The 19076-nt window shown below is 38.9% G+C and overlaps 1 protein-coding gene across 2 annotated transcripts in view; it reads left to right on the top strand.

The window, feature by feature from the left end:
• The window catches only part of FANK1 (fibronectin type III and ankyrin repeat domains 1), a 1042588-nt gene that overhangs the window by 870203 nt on the left and 153309 nt on the right, over positions 1 to 19076 (top strand). For both annotated transcript variants that reach the window (XM_044056182.1, XM_044056181.1), the window contains one exon: positions 11352 to 11517. In XM_044056182.1, coding sequence (XP_043912117.1) covers positions 11352 to 11517 — 166 coding nt within the window. The remainder of the gene's footprint in view (positions 1 to 11351; positions 11518 to 19076) is intronic.

Here is a 19076-nt window from a genome sequence, read left to right as displayed (position 1 = left end):
ATCCTCCTCTGAGCAAATCTCAGCCTTCGGAGCCAGAGTTGTCAGTGCCATCTGATGCTTCTAGGTCAGCTCCAGTAGCCCATCTTGGCTTCTCGGCTCTGATCTCAGCTCTGACCCCATTGGCTCCGTCCAGGGGGTCCAGGACTCATGTTTCCTCGGTTGGACCCAACAGGGGAGTCTCGGGACGCTCTTCGGCTCCTAGCCTCCCTCTTGGTGCTTTGGCTCAGGTGAGCCTGACCCTTGCTTCGGCTTCAGACCTTGTCCCTTCTGCTCCAAGAGCATCCACGGTTGGTCAATCTTCAGAGCTGGGGGGACCAGCTTTCGAGGTCATGTGGAGCATGCTGGCCAGGTCTTCAGCTGCATTATACAGCACTGACACTGTACCCCCTCCAGCTCCGGTATCAGTCTCTGATTGCCCCCTGTCCTTGGACAGCGGAGACCCAAGGCCTCAAGATACCTCCATGAGTGGTCCCCAACTTGCTGAGGGCCCCCCAGAGTTTTTGCCTGAGGAGTCACCCAGAAAACGAACAAGCAAGAGGAAGCACATCGACTCCCAGGAAGAGTCTCTAACGTCGGACATCGACCTTGAGGAATCAGAGGGGTCACCCAAGTCATCCTCTGAGGATATCTCTTTCACTGATACCCTAGAGATCTTGAAGCAGAGAGGCGACTGGCCCTCTAAATCCCCCTTCGAGGAGGAGTCTGTGTTCCTGAAGGCCTTTGGGGCTCAACCCTCCACCTCCTAGGTTTCTCCTCCCTTCAAACTGCTGGATCTGGTTTGTCGAAGGGTGTGGGAAACCCCTGACACTGTGGAACCAGTCCAAAGGAGACCCAACAAATTCCTGTCCACCCCCAGTGACAAAGAGTTTCTCACGAAGGGCGTTCTAGTAGATGCCATGGTGGTGGCAGCGGCCACCAAGAAGGAACTGGCTGAGACTTCATCTACCATCCATTCCCCTAACAAGGAGTCTAGGATCATGGACCGATATGGGAAGCATATGTTTTCTTCAGCGGCCTTTACTCTGCGGTCACTGAATTATTTGTCACATTTTACATGGCTCCAAAGAGATCTCCTGAAAGAGCTTGGAGATTCTCTGCAGGGTAACGTTTCTGATGCAGTGGCTCAGAAAGTCAATGCTCAGATGTCTACCCTAAATTCTATTGCTAGCTCCTCCATGAGGCTGATCTCTTACGCAGCCGAAGGATAGAGTAGGGCAGCGAGTTCTGGAGTTTCTCTCAGGAAGCACTCCTGGATGCACCTCTGTAATTTCGCGGAGGCCTTCAAGTCTATATTCACCAATGCCCGGTTTGATGGTTCATCATTGTTTAGAACCAAGGTGAAGGACACTCTCACTAGGTGTGAGCAAAAGGGAAAAACTCTGTCTGCCGTGGGAGTCTGTTTTTCCATGCCTTCTAGACCTTATCCCAAGGGCCAGAAGAGTGCGAAAATGTGGTTCAAGAAATCTCAGAGGTTTTTTCATGACGCAGAAAGTGATTCCCCCTTCCAGAGACAGGGGAGGGGGTGGTAACTCAGGTAGATGTCACCCTAGAGGTAGAGGAGGCCCGCGTAACCAGGGAGACCACGACTCCTTTTGTGGTTCTCCCTACCAGCGCTCCTGATGGGAAGCCCGACTGTGCATCTCTGGAGCCAGTCGGGGGGTTGCATTTCACTATACCCAGAAGCCTGGCAACACATCACCCAGGACCAGTGGGTATTAAAAATAGTTACTGGAGGATATCACATTCCCTTCTCTTTTCCTCCCCCACCGATCAAAATAATCCCAGATGTTCCACCCAATCAAATGGATACCACAGCTTCAGAAGTTTTAAAGCTGCTAGAAAAAAGAGCCATCCAGCATGTCCCCTCAGACCAGATTGGATTAGGGACTTACTCCAGATTCTTTTTGGTGCCGAAAAGAACAGGGGACCTGAGACCCATCTTGGATCTCAGCCACTTGAACCTCCACGTGAAGAAGTCCAAGTTCCGAATGGCCACATTGCAATCTATTCTCCCATTGTTGGGAAAAGAAGTGTGGATGTGCTCCATCGACTTCAAGGATGCTTACTACCATATAAAGATGGACAGGTCATCCAGAAGTCATCTACGCTTCCGGCTGGGAGTTAGTCATTTTCAATTTCGTGCCCTGCCCTTTGGTCTCTCCACAGCCCCCAGGGTATTCACCAAATGTATGGCAGTGGTGACGGCTCACTTGAGACATCAGGGATTCCAAGTATTTCCATACCTGGATGACTGGCTCCTTTCTGCCACCACCAGGCATTTGCTACTACAGACCAGAGATGCCACTATCAAGCTGTGTCGACAATTAGGTATCACTCTAACCTGGGAAACGTCTGCCTTGCTGTCCTCGCATCGTGTCACCTTTATAGGTGCTGGGTTAGACACCGTGCTCATGAGGACGTTTTTACCACAAGAAAGGATTCAGGGTTTGCAACAACAGGTATATGAAAAAAGTGAAGGCAGAAACGGTTCTCAAATTGTTAGGGATGATGGCTGCAACAATTATGCTGGTTCCTCTTGTGAGACTACACATGAGGCTCCTTTAGTGGCTGCTCTTCGCACAGTGATCTCTACACCATCTTCTGCTTTCTCATCTTATGATTACAGACAAGTGAAAGCAAGATCTACGCTGGTGGCTTCACACCAGCAACCTCAATGCGGGAAAGCCCTTCGTCCCACCCCCTCCTGTTGCCACAGTGACCACGGATGCCTCCCAGATTGGGGGGGGGTATTATCTCAGCTGGATGGTCCAAAGCACATGGCAGGAACACGAGATACATATACATGTCAGTATCTTGGAGATGAGAGCAGTGCTACTAGCACTGCAAGCACTTCAGAGCTTTCTTCCTCTCGGGACAATTGCGATCCACTCAGACAATATGTCGGTGGTATGGTATCTGAGCAAACAGGGAGGAACCAAGTCATACCCCCGTTGCAGAGAGGCCACTGCAGTGGGCAGTGTCTTCCCAACGTTTTCTTGTAGCAGTGCACATTCCGGGGAAGTCCAACGTGATTGCCGACAGATTGAGCAGAGCTATTCTGATGCCTCAAGAGTGGTCCCTGAACAGTCAGGTTGCGGAGCAGATTTTCTGCAGATGGGGTTAGCCTTGCTGCGACCTATTTACCAGTCCGCTCAATACCAAGTGCAGCAGCTACTTCACGCTTATCCCCTGTCAGGGGGAGTCACCCAGGGACACTCTAGTTCACAATTGGCCCTCCGGTCTACTTTATGCCTTCCTGTCTGTTCCTCTGCTGACAAAGGTTATTCAGAAAGAGCAATCCTTGGGAAGCAGAATGATTCTGATTTCTCCACACTGGCCTCATCAAATTTGGTTCCCCTTTCTCCATCCCTATCTCATGGACGACCCCTGGATTCTGGACCCACAGCCAGATCTACTGACTCATATGTCAGGGCAGTTCCATCCCTCTCTTCAGACCCTCTGGTTGACAGCCTGGCTACTCCAGTTCCATCACTAGTCAGGCTTCATCATTTTTCTCCAGAAGTGGTTCATATTCTATCTTCTTCCCATAAGCCTTTGACCAGAAAGATCTATTCCAGTAAATGGAAAAGATTCTCCATCTGGGCTCATGCAAGACAAATTGATCCTTATACAGCTCCAATTTCTTCAGTTCTGGAATTTCTCTCCATGCTTTTCAATCAGGGATCAGCAGCCGCAATCTTTAAAGTCCAGTTGGCAGCTATTTCCACTTTTCATGTTGCTAATGAACCCAGTCTAATAGCGCATAGACTTTGTAAGGCATTCTTGAAGGGCACTATAATGCTTCGCCCTCCAGTCTTTGACCCGGTTATGCCTTGGGATCTAAATTTTGTGCTACAATGTCTCACGTTGTTCCCCTTTGAGCTTGCAGCTACTTGTGAATTGAAATATTTGACTTGGAAGACAATCTTTTTGGTAGCCATCACTTCAGCTAGACGTGTCTCTGAGCTCCAAGCTTTGTCAATCAGACCACCTTACTTGATATTTCACAAGGACAGGGTTTCCCTCAGACCAATCCCTTCTTTTATGCCGAAGGTGGCTTCGGTTATTAATCTCAACCAATCCATTGAACTGCCCGTATTTTTTCCAGAGTTTTCTAATAAGGCAGAATTTAAATTTCACCAGCTGGATGTTCATAGACAGTTGCGTTTTTATTTGCATAGAACGAAGGATCTTAGAAAATTGGATCAGCTATTTGCCTCATTTTCAGACAATAGGATTGGGTCTCCTGTTTCCAAAGTGACCTTGTCTAGATGGATCTCTAGTCGTATTTCCTTCATTTATGCCTCAGGTGGTAAGGAGTTACCATTTAGAGCGAAGGCTCATTCTACCCGATCGATGTCTACCTCTACAGCATTTCAGGCCAGGATGTCTATGGATGATATTTGTGCTGCGGCTACATGGGCATCTCCTCACACCTTTATTACTCACTACACATTAGATTTGATATCCAGAGGTAGATCTTCCTTTGGTTCCACAGTGCTCAGGAGTATTTTCCACTGAGCCTCCCAGGGTTCAAGTGCTGGGAACGCTGTCCCACGGGTAAGAATGTAGGTGAGATTGGACTTCATAACATCAAGAAGTTATGTACTCACCATAACGTTCGATGTATCTAGTCCATCTCATCTCACATTCTTACTTACCCTCCTGCCTACCCCCTCCTGGAGGGCCTAGAGGTTAGTTCTGGTTTCAGTACTGCTTTTATTATTGGGATGATTTTCCTTCTCTATGTGTTGTGTGTATGGAAGGTGAGTGATTGAGCTTGCAGCAAACAAGATCTGGGGAAAGGGAGCAGTGCAGCATGGGATACCACTTAGCCCAGCCAGTTGAAAGACTTTGAGCTAGAGTATGGCCGAGTTGGAGCCGAGGTTCAGCTCCGAACCCACGGGTAAGAATGTGAGGCGAGATGGACTACATACATCGAACGTTATGGTGAGTACATAACTTCTTGCTTTTGAACGTGCTGTTGAGCGTGAGATATATGAGACTTTTTTCAAACAGAAATAGAATGTTTTTTATAACCTTTCACCTAAGGAATACGATGCTATTAAAACACCCTTTAATAATCCAGACATTACTATTAAGGGTGCTGACAAGGGTGGGGAAATTGTGGTACTTGATATGGTGTATTATACTGAGAATATGAACAAAATGTTATCTAGCCAAGGTTATGAATGTATTTCTAAATTTGTTTATACTAAACTGATTACTAAAGTGCATGAATTTTTACATAGTTTTTTGAATGAAACGAAGATCAATAGGGACCTGTTTGACTGTGTTTTTACTGAATTTCCTAAGACTCCATTCATATATGGTATACCAAAAATACACACAAATCCCTGACTAACCCTCCTTTTAGACCTATAGCCTCAGCTAATGGTTGTGCCACTGAACCAATCTCAAAGTTTTTAGGGACTCATCTTAATGTGGGGATTGAGAAAACAGGTACTATCATTAAAGACACAACTCAGTTTTTTCAGCAGTTACACCGTTGGTCACAATATCATAGGACTACTGCTTGCTACTTTCCAACCCTAGTTGTTGATTCCATTTTTACCGTAATACCAAAAGAAACTGGGGTTCAATCAGAGAAATAATTCTTGTTAGGTTTCACAGAATACACGCAGGCTTACTTAAGTACACTGTGCCAACTGCTAATGCATATCCTCACAAATAATGTGTTTCACTTTCAGAAGAAAATATACAAACAGATGAAAGGTGTAGTGATGGGTACACCCATTGCTAACACTTATGCAAACATCATTATGTATATTTGGGAGAGGAGAGTCATCTTAGCAACTGAAAATCCATTTAATAGTAAGGTTTTATTTTATCGACGGTTTGTAGATGATCCGTTTCTCATACGGAGTGGTAGTACAAAACAGTTTGAATTTTTTTCAGTTTATTTCAAACACATTCATCTTTTTAAAGTTTAAGAAAAATGTAGCCTTTAGTCACATCAATTTCCTTGATGTCACTATATATAAGAATACTAATGGCACACTCGCTACTACACTCTACAGAAAACCTGTGAAATGGAACTCCTATTTACATAGAAGTAACATGCACCCTCAGTTTATATTTAATAACATAGTCAGTAATCAAATGATGTGAATAGCTTGATTAAACACATCTGACTACCTGATGAGTAATCAGCTAAGAAGAATGACTAATGATTTAAAATGAAGGGATATTACACCCAAGTAGTAAATAACATTACCAATGAAATCAGGCAGTGACGTTCCACTTCTGTCAGATCCACTTTCTCTGTTGAGACAGTTACTGATAGAAGCATTCCCTTGGTTTCTAAACCAAAGAGGACAGTGAGATGTAGGTTAACGTATCATAAAAATACCAACACTGTTAGACAATTTATAAATAAATACTGGCTTATTTTGCAGGATGTGCCTAAGTTAAGAACAGTAATTTCAGATAGACCACAGTTTGGATATAAGAGGAATGTTAATCTGAAACAGTTACTTTGTTACAAAGAGCAACCATGCATTCGTACCCTGGTCACAACCACTAAGAAAGGTACCTTTGAGTCTGGAAACTGTGTCTGTTGCAAGTATATCTATAGTGATAGAGTGTTTGTTCATCCAGTGAATGGTCAAGAATTTTGAGCTAAGAGCGACACGGAGTACTAGGGATTTAGTATATCTGGCTTTGTGTGTACTCTGTGATGCATACTGTGTAAGTAAGACTAATCAAAAATTGAAACAGTGTATTAGTAATCATATCTCTGAGATTAAGAGACAGATATTAACTAATGCGCTGTATAAACACAAAGCTGATGGAGGGCCAGAGCATGATTTAAAATTTTGTGTTTTGCATGTTGTTTATGAATCTTTGCATGGTGGTAACATTTCTCATAATACTGAATTAGATGAATTTTATTGGATTTTATGCTTGAAACCACGTCTGCAGGTCTGAATAGAAACGTATCTTTGAAACCACTTCTTAATGACATACATATGAAAGTATGAAATGATTATGCAAATATAAATTCAACCTTTTGATTTTAGTATGTTTTATTTGTTTACATATTTAAATATTAAATGTTGTATTTTATTGAACTTTATTTTATTTAATTTTAAATGTGTCACATGGCTAGCATTTATACATCATGTGACAATCTCACATTGTATTTAAATGTGTCACATGACTAGCATATATCATGTAACCATTCCACATTGTATTTAAATAGTGGTTGCACTTGTTCTATTTATATTTGCTTGAAGAAGCCACTCTGTGTGTGAAAGTTTTTAACTTGCAATCTTGGAATAAACAAAGTGTTTTTGTACTTTTATTGTTTTGCATGTTTACTCAGTGGTTTTTGCTTTTATGGATATGTTCTTCAAAGTTGTCCCTTCACGCTTCCTCAGTCCAAGGCCATAGTGAACACGGACGCTTCACAAATTGGGTGGGGGAACTTCTTGGGAAAGACAGTCCAAGGCACATGGTCTCTCAAAGAGGCCAATATGCATATCCATGTCCTAGAAATGAGAGCTGTCCTCCTAGCATTACAGGCCTTCCAAGACATTCTCCCCTCTGGGACCATTGCAGTTCAGATGCACAATGTGTCAGTAGTCTGGTACATCAGCAAGCAAAGAGGAACCAAATCTTACCCCCTTTGTTGAGAAACATTGAGAGTGTGGCAATGGGTGATCTCATCCAATTGATTTCAGATAGCAATGCACATCCTGGGGAAATCCAGTGTGATAGCAGACAAGCTGAGCAGGTCTATTCTAATGGCTCACATGTGGTCTCTCTACATGAAAATGGCAGAAAAGATTTTCCATCAATATGGCCAACCTTGCTACTAAATTTTTGCATTTCACGTCATCAACAAGTGCAACAGGTTCTTTGCCTTGACCCCCCCCCCCCACCCACCAGGGGAGTCACTGAGAGAGATGCTGTTCTCCACGATTAGCACCCGGTCTCCTCTACACCTTTCCCCCAGTACTGCTAATCCCCAAATTTCTTCAGAAAGCATCATGATTGATGAGCGCAGTCATCCTCATTGCACCTTATTGGCCTTGTCAGATTTGGTTTTCCTTTCTTTGGCCTCATCTCCTTTGCCAACCTTGTATTCTGAATCCAACTCCAGACCACTTGTCTCACCTGACAGACTTGGTTTACCCAGACATTCTAGGCCTAAAGTTGACTACATGGTTTCTCCAATTCTGCTGATAGCTAGATAGACTAAACTTTCTTCTCCTGTCCATCACATTCTCTTTTCATCCCACAAATCTTCCACTAGAAAACTTTGCAAAAGCAAATGGAAAAGGTTTGCTTTTTGGGCACAGAAAAAAAGATATTGACCCCGTTTTTGCACCAATTCCAAAAGTTCTTGAGTTCATTGCTACAGTTTTTAAAGAGGGAGCTAGTTCCTCAAATGTTAAGGTACAGCTAGCTGCCATTTTTAATTTTCACATAGAAATCAATAATTCATCCTTAGCTTCTTCCAAACATTGTAAGGCTTTTTTAAGAGGTACCTTTCTTCTCAGACTTCCTTTTAAAGATTCCACTTCCCCCGTGGGATTTGAGTTTAGTGCTACAATCCTTGACCCAATCTCCCTTTGAACCATCGGCCAAGTGTGAATTAAAATTTGAAACCTAGAAAACTGTCTTTTTAGTGGTCTTTACCTATGCTAGAAGGGTCTCAGAAATTCAAGCCGTATCTTCTAAGCCTCCTTATCTGATTTTTCATAAGGATAGAGTATCCTTAACAACCAACCAACCCATCCTTCCTTCCTAAGGTGGTGTCAGAATCCAGTATTAATCAAACTATCAACCTCCCAGTCTTTTTTCCAAAATTTTAAAATAAAGGAGAGTACATGTTGGACCTGTTAGATGTCCACAAACAGTTAAGTTTGTATCTTCATGGGATCTATAGGAGTTTACTATGGTAATGGCCCTAGGGTCCTTACAAGTTTAGCCAAGTACAACCCCTGTTCCCAAGAATATCAAGGTGTTAAGTGGAACTAAGTCAACAACTACTGCCCCTGTCCAAGAGGGACATAGGTGAAACTCCCTGGGTGAATTTGCGGTTCCCATCCAGTCATCCAAATTATGCTTAAATAGGGTCACTGAGGGGATCTGCTTCACCTGAATTGGAAGTTTATTCCAGATGAGCTCTGCTTCACCTGAATTGGAAGTTTGTTCCAGAGGACAAAAGCTTTCAGGAAATCAGATCAATTATTTGTCTCCTTTTCAGACTCAAAACTGAGTAATGCAGTTACTAAAATGACCTTAATGAAATAGTTAACAGATTGTATTTCCTTTGTGTACAACAGATTAGTTTTGTCTTTGCTAAAATCTCTAAAAGCTCATTTAACAAGGTCTATGGCAACTTCTTCAGTATTTCTGTCCCGATCTTCCTTGGATGATATTTGTACAGCTGCAACTTGAGCTAACCCTCGTACCTTTATTGCTCATTACAAATTAGATCTGGTCTCTAGGGGAAGAGCAACCATTGGCTCAGCGATGCTCAGGAACATACTTCCTTAGAGTTCTCCCAGGATTGAGGTAGCTGGGGTCTGTGAATAAAAGTGACAATATCAGATAAAGAAGTTATGTACGTACCATAACATTCCATCTGTGTTGTCCATTTTCATTCTTCCTCAACTTCCCTCCCTTCAACTCCTCTATCATTTTAACTTCTGGAAGGATCAGAAATGCTAAAGGAACAAATATTCCTTTGTTTGAGCCTCCAGGTACCGGCATAGATAAATTTTCTTTATTCACTAAAGTCAGCAAACAAGATCTGAGGTATGGTAGGGGATTAATCCATTATGGGTAGGAGAGGAGCTCGAGAGCTATCTGTGATCCATGAGCTGTAAAAAGTGTCCAAGTCAGATCTGAGTTTCAGATCCGAACCCAGTTGTTTAGGAAAAATAAAAATGGACAACACAGATTGAATGTTATGGTAGGCACATAATTTCTTTTTTACTTGCATGTGTATTGCTGGGTCTATTCCTATTTATCATTTGAAGGTTGTCAGCATTTAGTGGCCTAAATTTATCCATCAGGCTTTTGGTATGGATAAGCAGCTTTGCTAAAAAATCACACAGAGTATTTATGTAGATATTGTAGTGGGGTTAGGGGAATTAAACACAGGTTTGCAGGATCAGACTTTTTCAGAGCTCATTTTGTGTATTGTTTTCTGCTTCCGGTTGGCATCCTTTTAACTTAGTATTTATCATTTTCTTTCCTGTCTTTTGTTTATTATGCTAGGAAAGCTGATGTGAAGAATTATTTGTTACTGTTTAATATTTCACCATCTATGTAATTTGGTTGTCAAAAGCACTGTCTCCTAGTTGTTAGATGTGAAGCTGTCTAAAGTTTAACAATCCTATTTAAACTACAGTGCTATATTACACCAAGAAGGGAAGGGATTATTAAAGGCCTATAAAAAATGAAGGCCAAAAAGGAGAGAATATAATACTAAATACCTATCAAAAGATATAACTATGAAAGCTATGAGAAACTATCACTAACTATAACTGGAGTAAACAATTTTAGAAAGTTTTTTTAAGAAAAAAGCAATACTGGCCCAAGCTGTGCTTGGAAACCTCCGATCTATTGCAGCAGCAAACTAGATCTGAGGTAAGTCTAGGTGCATCATGGGATAGGGACTTGGCCTCGAGTTGTCTGAAGACCTCGAGCTTTGTAGTAGGCTGACTCAGAGCCAAAGATCGGCTCCGAACCCATCTGTAAGAATGAAGGCGAGATGAACAACTCACTTGGAACATTATGATGAGTGCATACATTCTTTTTTTACTTTCAGAAGATTAAGATTAAGAGTTCCAGATTGGGAATGAGATTTCAAAATATCCTGAAGTGATTACTAGTAAATAAGTGTTGGTGAGAAAAAGAAGCTTTACCATAAAGGTTAAGCATTTGTGTTAGCTGTGTTATCTGTGTCATTTCTTTCCTTAATGTAGCAAAACACCATTGCAATGAAAAGAAATGAAAAGAAAAAGAGTACAGTGATGCTGTATATTACTTTACAAGGAAGAATTGCTAAATAGGTTACTAGCTGCTTCTCTTGCAGTTTCTCTGTATGAATGTATGTGCATTGCTTTGACTAGTGGCACCAGCAGTAAAATTTCTGTTGCACAAAGGTGTCAGACTATGTATAATAGCTTTTATGCTGAAATGTAAGGCATCCATGTATCTATGTAGTTTAACTTAAAAAGTTGGCATTAATTTTTAGCTGTTCATACATTTTCTTGTATCCGTTTAAAGAATGTCTGTTTTTTATCCTGTCTGAACACAGTGCGTGTGCTTATTACGGGAAAATAAATGAATTTTTTTGTGTGTTGCAGTTTAATGTTGGCCTGTTTTGCTGGTCACTTGGATATTATAAAACATCTCAGAAAATATGGAGTGTCATGGAACACCACAGACTTTGGTGGTTCTACACCAATGCACTGGGCTGCTGATGGAGGTCACTGCAAAGTTGTGCAGTATCTAATCAGCGATGGATGCAAGGTTTGAGTTAAGCAATCTTATAGTGTTAAAATAAATGTTAATTTTATATTGATATTAATTCATTTTAATATTAGGGTTACCACCTGTCCCACTTTGCGACGGACAGTCCCTCTTTGGGCAGTTGTGTCCTGCAAAGAAATAAATAAATGGCAAATGTCCTGAGATTTTAGGACAAACATATTTCATATATTTTATGTAATAGTTGCATAAAACAGTTATTCTGCATCTAAAACATCTAAATGCGATAAGAAACAGAATAAGCAACTAAAATGCTATAAGTTCAAGCTTTTATTTAGGCCAAAAAGTGAAGTTATGTCCTTTGTACTGGCCGTGGGTATGTTTTGCCCTGCAAAATCTGACGTTTGTACCAAAAATGTCCCACTTTGGGCATTTGAAAAGGTGGCAACCCTATTTAATATTGTTTATGTTGTTGAGAATAAGATCATCATTTATTTCATGTTACATGTTACATTGTACTGTAGTCCTGAATTTTGTTAACAAGTAAATGAATGTTGCAAAAATGCTAGAAAGCATGATTTTTGTTTAAGTAGCTTGCATTTTTTTGGACAGGCTGTTTAAAAGATTATGCATTTTTATATGTGTTGGATAGCTTGCAAAGACCATTACACTTACTTTGTAGTTTCACAACATTAAAAGCAGGCAAATGAAACATTATAGTCCACATCCTAAACTTTTGTTTCTGACTGTTCTGCATATCCTAACTGTATTTATCCTTTCTGTAGTACCAGGAATTATCCACCAAACCCTATGCACCACACTTAAAATGTGATTCTGCCCTTTCAGTAGTATTTGTAACTGGCACAAAAAACTCCTATGAGCCTTAATTGTAGATTAATAGATGCCTCCCTTTCTCCAAAACATGAGACTAGACTAGAGAAATCTGAGCAAAATGTTTCAGAAATGCTGTTTTTCTGTTTTATTGTCACAAAAACTAGAAAGAAAAATAACCACTTTTTTTGAAAAAGCAAGTAAGCAAAAAAAAAAAAATATTTGCTCTTTCTTTGAGTACTGGCAACTTTGGAGCTTATTATATATAACAAGTAGCAGGGAAGCAAGAGTTGACAGTCTCCCACTTAAAATGTTAAAATGATAATTCAGTTTTCTGGTATACTGATAACTGGTTCAAGTTTTGATTGCAATTTCTTTGTAATTCCTTACTAGACCCATAAATTATGACAAATCTTCCAAATCTTGTGTGAAAAATCTATATATGTTTGGGCTTTATTTCACACAGTCATTGTACTTTCATATTCTTTTAACATACAGTATATACATGTTGGCAAACCTGGATAGTTTTATGTGTGGCATGACACATAAGTCAAATTTAATTCAAGAATTAGTAATAGATAAGTGGTATTGTTACATTTGTTGGTCCAGTGTGAACATAAAGTTTCCCAGTAATACCTGTTCATAGGTAGATCAGTCAGTAGTCTAGCCCGGGTTTTCAGTTGCCTCAATACACTGTTTAAGTGACTTACTCACTGAAGGCTGAGGAAATCAAACCTTGTACCACAGGAAGTAGCTCATTAACAGCTCATAGTCTCAGTTTTCTGCTCTGATAGTTACTCCTTCAGCCACTGTCTGTTTATATTGTGCTTCACTACAGATTTTCAGTTCTTACCACAGTTAATCTTTTAAAATGTTCCTAACACTTGGCAATCATTGGTTAAATTTCCTGAAACTCTTAACAGAGTAATTCTGAGTTCCCTCAGTAATTCATTTTCTGTTACTTTCTTTTCCAACATACAAACTTGCCTTATAAGGCTCTTTCTTTTTTTTTTTTTTTTTTTTTTCATTACTGAGTTAAGGTCTGTCTGTTGTGCACTGATAATCCAAGTGAAGCTGAAAAACTCATTTAATGGAGAGATACATACATGATTGCCCTTAGATGAAAAGGAGCTCTAAACAAAGAACTCCTTTTGAGCCACCTAATATCATCCTCATATCAGGCCTCACTGCCTCCTCTTCATTGCCATCCCTGGCATTGCCTCCAGGACTTGAGAGGCTGGCTCAAGGCAGTTCCCTGTTGATTGTCCTGACTATACCAATTTATTTCTTTAAGCCCGTCTTCCACACTAGTAATTTCATTCTCTGGGATTTTCAAATTTTCACCATGTCACATCCAATGACTGTTGTATAGACTAGACTGATATGTTTCACTACTTTTATACATATCAAGTGAAAGCAGCACATGTTTACTAGCCCCAGATCATAAACTTTTAACAGTGCAGCAGCAGTTAACGTATGTACACTTGGCACCTTTGGAATGTCATAGCACTAGCAACTTATATGCATCCTTAGATTCCTGAGCATTTTATGAAAAAGGAAGTTAAAAAAACATACACCTATCAAATGCACATATATTGTGTACAGTAAATGTTATTAAAAAGATGCACACAGCAAAAATATTATCTACAGTGGTAATAATCTGTACATTTTCACTTAGTCTGTACATTAGTGTTGTATATTATGCAAAAACTGCAAAAGTATATTTTTTTAATTATTTCCACAAAACTTTTTATATCTTGGAAATAGTACAGACTATATATATATATATATATATATATATGGATCTACCTGACATGGTCGACAGTTCATATAATCGACACTCATTTGGTCGACAGTTCATTTGGTCGACAAGCAGATTTGCCCCCTTCCCCAATGTTGTGCAACCCTGGAGTTGATATATATAGTTAGGGGGGGGGGTGGGGGGCACAGCCCCCCACATTGGGGGGTGTTGGGGGCGAAGCCCCCCCACCTAAAATGCTTGTCGTTCAAATGAACTGTCGACCAAATAAACTGTCGACCATATGAACTGTCGACCATGTCAGGTAGATCCATATATATATAAAATGTTATCAGTACCTTTCTTTAACCCAGTCTTGCGCTTTTAATGAGCATTAGTAACAGAAGACTGCTGTGAAAAATAGTTGGTTAAGTACGTCTGATTCAGAGATAACAATTTCATATTTCAGATTTGCTATATTAAAGAAATTGTACTAAAGGAAATTTCTTTGGAAACTGTTCAAGTCCCTTCACACAAAAGCAGTGTCAGCATACCTACCCCCTTTCCTAGTTGGGCATATCTATAATTGAGTATCCATTTTAAAATAGAAAGCAGGTAATGTACTTCAGAAGCAGTCAATGCAGAATAGAAATACATGTTTTACCCGGGTCTATATTATAACCTCAAAGCATCAGCTCTTCGAACACTTAAAGGTCGACCCATAAACAGCGAAAGCTGAAAACCGTGAATGGCCACTTACGCAAATTTTTTCACAGGGAAAAAATTCTCTTGGTTAAGTACGTCTGATTCAGAGATAACAATTTCAGATTCCAGATTTGCTATATTAAAGAAATTGTACTAAAGGAAATTTCTTTGGAAACTGTTCAAGTCCCTTCACACAAAAGCAGTGTCAGCATACCTAACCCCTTTCCTAGTTGGGCATATCTATAACTGAGTATCCATTTTAAAATAGAAAGCAGGTAATGTACTTCAGAAGCAGTCAATGCAGAATAGAAATACATGTTTTACCCGGGTGTATATTATAACCTCAATGTATCAGCTCTTCAAACACCTAAAGGTCGACCCATAAACAGCGAAAGCTGAAAACCGCGAATGGCCACTTTCACAAATTTTTTCACAGAGAAAAACTTCTTTTGGTCTGCGAACAGACAAATAAACTTTCCAACCCTAATAAAGTGGGGGGGATTTGCCCCCAACCCCCCCCCCCAACTAAATATACCAACTCCGAGATCACTCTACATTGAAGAAAAGGGCAAATTCCTAATGATGGCCAAGCAAATTTTTTCCCTCTGAAAAAATTTGCATAAGTAGCCGTTCGCGGTTTTCAGCTTTCACTATTTACGGGTCGACCATTAGGTGTTCGGAGAGCTGGTAGTTAAAGTGAAAATGACATTTAAAAAAAAAAGCTAAAAAGATGAAGACTTAGAATACTTTTTAATTTAGAGGGATCTGTATGGGCAGATACATTTTAAGTAATATAAGAGTAAGTTTAGGAATACGATTGCTGATAGGAGTATTGAGACTACACCACTGATATTGACAGCTCTGGAAAAAAAACACTTTCTAATATCTTGAAAAGACTAATACAAACAAAAAAATGGATCAACAATCCTAACAGTGCTGTAGACTGCAATTCTTACTGTAAGATGAGTGTAAAAAGCTAACCAAAAGAGCCAAATTGAAATCTCTGAAGAAAGACCAAGTAACATAATTTGGAAATTGAAGAGCATTTTGGAAGTAACTTAACTGCCTATCAGATAGACCAAAGAAGACAAAATAAATATGATAATTGATGGGACAATAAATACAGGCAAACAATACCACCACAGCTTTCTGTAAGCACTACAAGTAGCACATGAAAATAACTTTTGAGACATTAGAATATAAAATTGATGATGAGTTTGAAAGGAGAAGTAACATTTCTGCTTGGAAGGACTATGTTTATCAAAATTTAAATGTGCAATTAAAAAGAAAACTGTTATTACAGTTTAGAATGACTGAGACAGAAGATTAGATTTTTTTCTAATATTTTGTCTAGATGTGCTTGATACTGGAAAAAATTGTGGATGACAGGTATGGGCTTCAGATGGGAAGTTTATGTAACTTTAAAAACAGAAAATAAGTTGCAGCATGTACCTAATGTGATTTTAATAAATGGAAGAAAGGGAATGTTAAGTACTGGGAGCAATGAAAAGCATGTTTTTTTTCTTTGAGTAGCACGTTTAATCCAGGATCATACAAATAAAAGGTGTGGGCAGTGCTGTGAGTTTGGACGTTCCAGAAGCACGAAAGTATTGAGCCTTTTTGGTTTGATTGTCCAGTAATTAATGAAGAAAGATAAATTAAGGAAAATAAAGAGAAGGAACAATGTTTTTATACAAGGAAGGATGGGAGAGAATACTGAGAGGATGAGGTGGGGCTGGTTGATTATTTTTGGTTTGACTGTTCACTAATTATTGAAGAAAGACAAAGTAAGGAAAATAAAGTTGAAGAACAAATTTTCACAGAGTAATGATGGAAGATAATAGTTGGAGGATAGAGGTAGTTGGTGGGTGTAGGTGTGAGGAATTACAAGGTAAGATATAGAAATAAAAACTAACAACAAAGGCTTCCAGTGGTCAGTGAAGACTGGAAAGTGAAAAACTTTAGCATATAAAAAGCTTTATTCAACTCTTTTGTCTCAACAAGACTTCCTCTGAAAAACAATGAAACTACTGAAAGTATTGCTTAAATATGTTTCAGAAAAGCTATTAAAACCAACTAACCAATGCAAACTTGATGTCAATTAAAAAAAATCAACAATTTAAAAACACGTACTTTAATTCATGTGGACCCAAGCATTTCATATACATATCAAATACTAAATACAATTATTAAAAAACAACGTAACTTAACGAACCAGTTGATTCAAACTTTTTTAATTATTAATTTTCTGTATTTCAAAAAACATTTAATATTAATGGCTTCATTTAAGCCAGGTTTTCTTTTATCAAGAGTAAGCACATTATCCTGACTATTGATGTGGTGCCATTGTTTACATGCATTCCTCACCAGCAAAGGGTAGACACTGTTAGAGAATTTCTTACAAAACATGCTAATTTTGAATACAATGAAAGCAATTTTGTATGTAGTTTATTGGAGATTGTACTGGAACACAATTTCTTTATATTCAATAGGCAATTTTATAAACAACTTAAGGGGATAGTGATGGGTTCCTCTGCTGCATCAGCATATGCAAGCACTCTTATGACTTTTTGGGAGTCTACTATACTCTCAGAAATGAAACAAACATGTACCATATTTATTTATGCCAGATTTGTGGACGACTTGATCTTTGTTATAGAGGGGGACCAAGGCACAGGTGAACAGTTTTTGGGAGACTTAAATATTAAGTCAGGGTTTCTGCAATTTGTTAAAAGTGACAGTGGGAACAAAGTTAACTTTTTGGATGTATGTATAGAATGTAAATAAACCACTAAGCTGTTTGACAGTAAGATTTATAGAAAGGCAACCTTTACTAATGGATATTTACATTACAAGAGAAATCATCCTTCTTTTATTAAAAAGAATATCCCAAAAGGACAATACATTCGAGCTTGCCATATGACAACTTCTTTATTAGAACTACAAAGAGAATTTGACAGGATTGCCTCTATGTTTTTAGACAGGGGGTATGACCAAGGGTATCTTGAGGTCCTTCAACAGAATATTTGGGAAAAGAGGGAGACCTTATACCCTCCTATACTAAAAGTCCCCTTCACTAGTAACAAAATGAGAGTGGCAAACAAACAGGCAATTTGTAATTTAGATATAACTGCAGACAGTGATGGTATAAGAGAGATTATCCAGAAAAATTGGAAAATTCTTGAAGGAAGTACAGATTTAATTAATGTCTTGGGAAGTAAACCTAGTTTTATCTACAGAAATAACAATAGTCTCAAGAAAGTGCTTGAAAGAGTTCCATTGACAGGGGTAAATCAATGTTCAGTCAAAAAGTAGGGATGTTTAAATGTGGTCAATGTAGTTTCTGTAGATATATATCAGAGGGACCATATGTAATGTACCTTTAAGGTGCCGGGTTACCTAACATGCAAAACTAAGGGAGTATACATTGGGTTATGCAGTGGATGTGAAGCATTTTACGTAAGGATGACTACACATACCTTGATGGAATGTATGAGAGAGCATAACTACAGTATAAAGAAAAAAGATGTTAACAATGTCCTATACAAACACACTGAGGAATGTGACAAATACAAAAAAAAATTATTTTCTATATTAGAAGTGGTTAATTCTAATCCGTGGGGGGGGGGTTTAAAAATTATTTGGAGCAGAAAGAAACATTATGGCAGGTTAAGCTAGGAGCAGATAAAAAACCTGGATTAAATGAAGCCATTAATATTAAATGTTTTTTGAAATACAGAACATTAATAGTTTAAAAAGTTTGAATAAGCTGGGTCATTAATTTACATTGTTTTTTAATAATTTTATTTAGTATTTGATGTGTATATGAAATGCTTGGGTCCACATGAATTAAAGTATGTGTTTTTAAATTGTTGATTTTTTAATTGACATCAAGTTTACATTGTTTAATTGGTTTTAATAGTTTCATTGTTTTTCTGAGAAAGTCTTGTTGAGATGAAAGCATTGAATAAAGCTTTTTATACGCTAAAGTTTTTCACTTTCCAGTCTTCATTGCCATTGGAAGCCTTTGTTGTTATTTTTTTTTTTGGTGTGTGTTTGGGTCTGGTTTCACGTTTACTGAGTTTTAAGATATAGAAATAGATGCACTAGATAAAGTCCAGAAACTAATAATGAAAAAGAAACATAACAGAGATGGAAACATGTTTGCAATATTAGAAACAGAGGAAAAATAAGAGAGAGGTATGAACTCTGAGTCAGAAAAAAAGGTGGAAGGTTCTATTGGGAGAAGGGTGATGAGGAGAAAAAGGAGTTGGAAAGATAAACTGAAAAAAATGCAAAAAAAAAAAAAACAAGAACACGTTTAATA

The sequence above is a fragment of the Protopterus annectens genome, chromosome 14.part0 (genome assembly GCF_019279795.1).
Source record: "Protopterus annectens isolate FY-2018-M chromosome 14.part0, PAN1.0, whole genome shotgun sequence".
NCBI classification, from domain to species: Eukaryota; Metazoa; Chordata; order Ceratodontiformes; family Protopteridae; genus Protopterus; species Protopterus annectens.
This window is presented reverse-complemented; position numbering and strand designations above follow the sequence as displayed.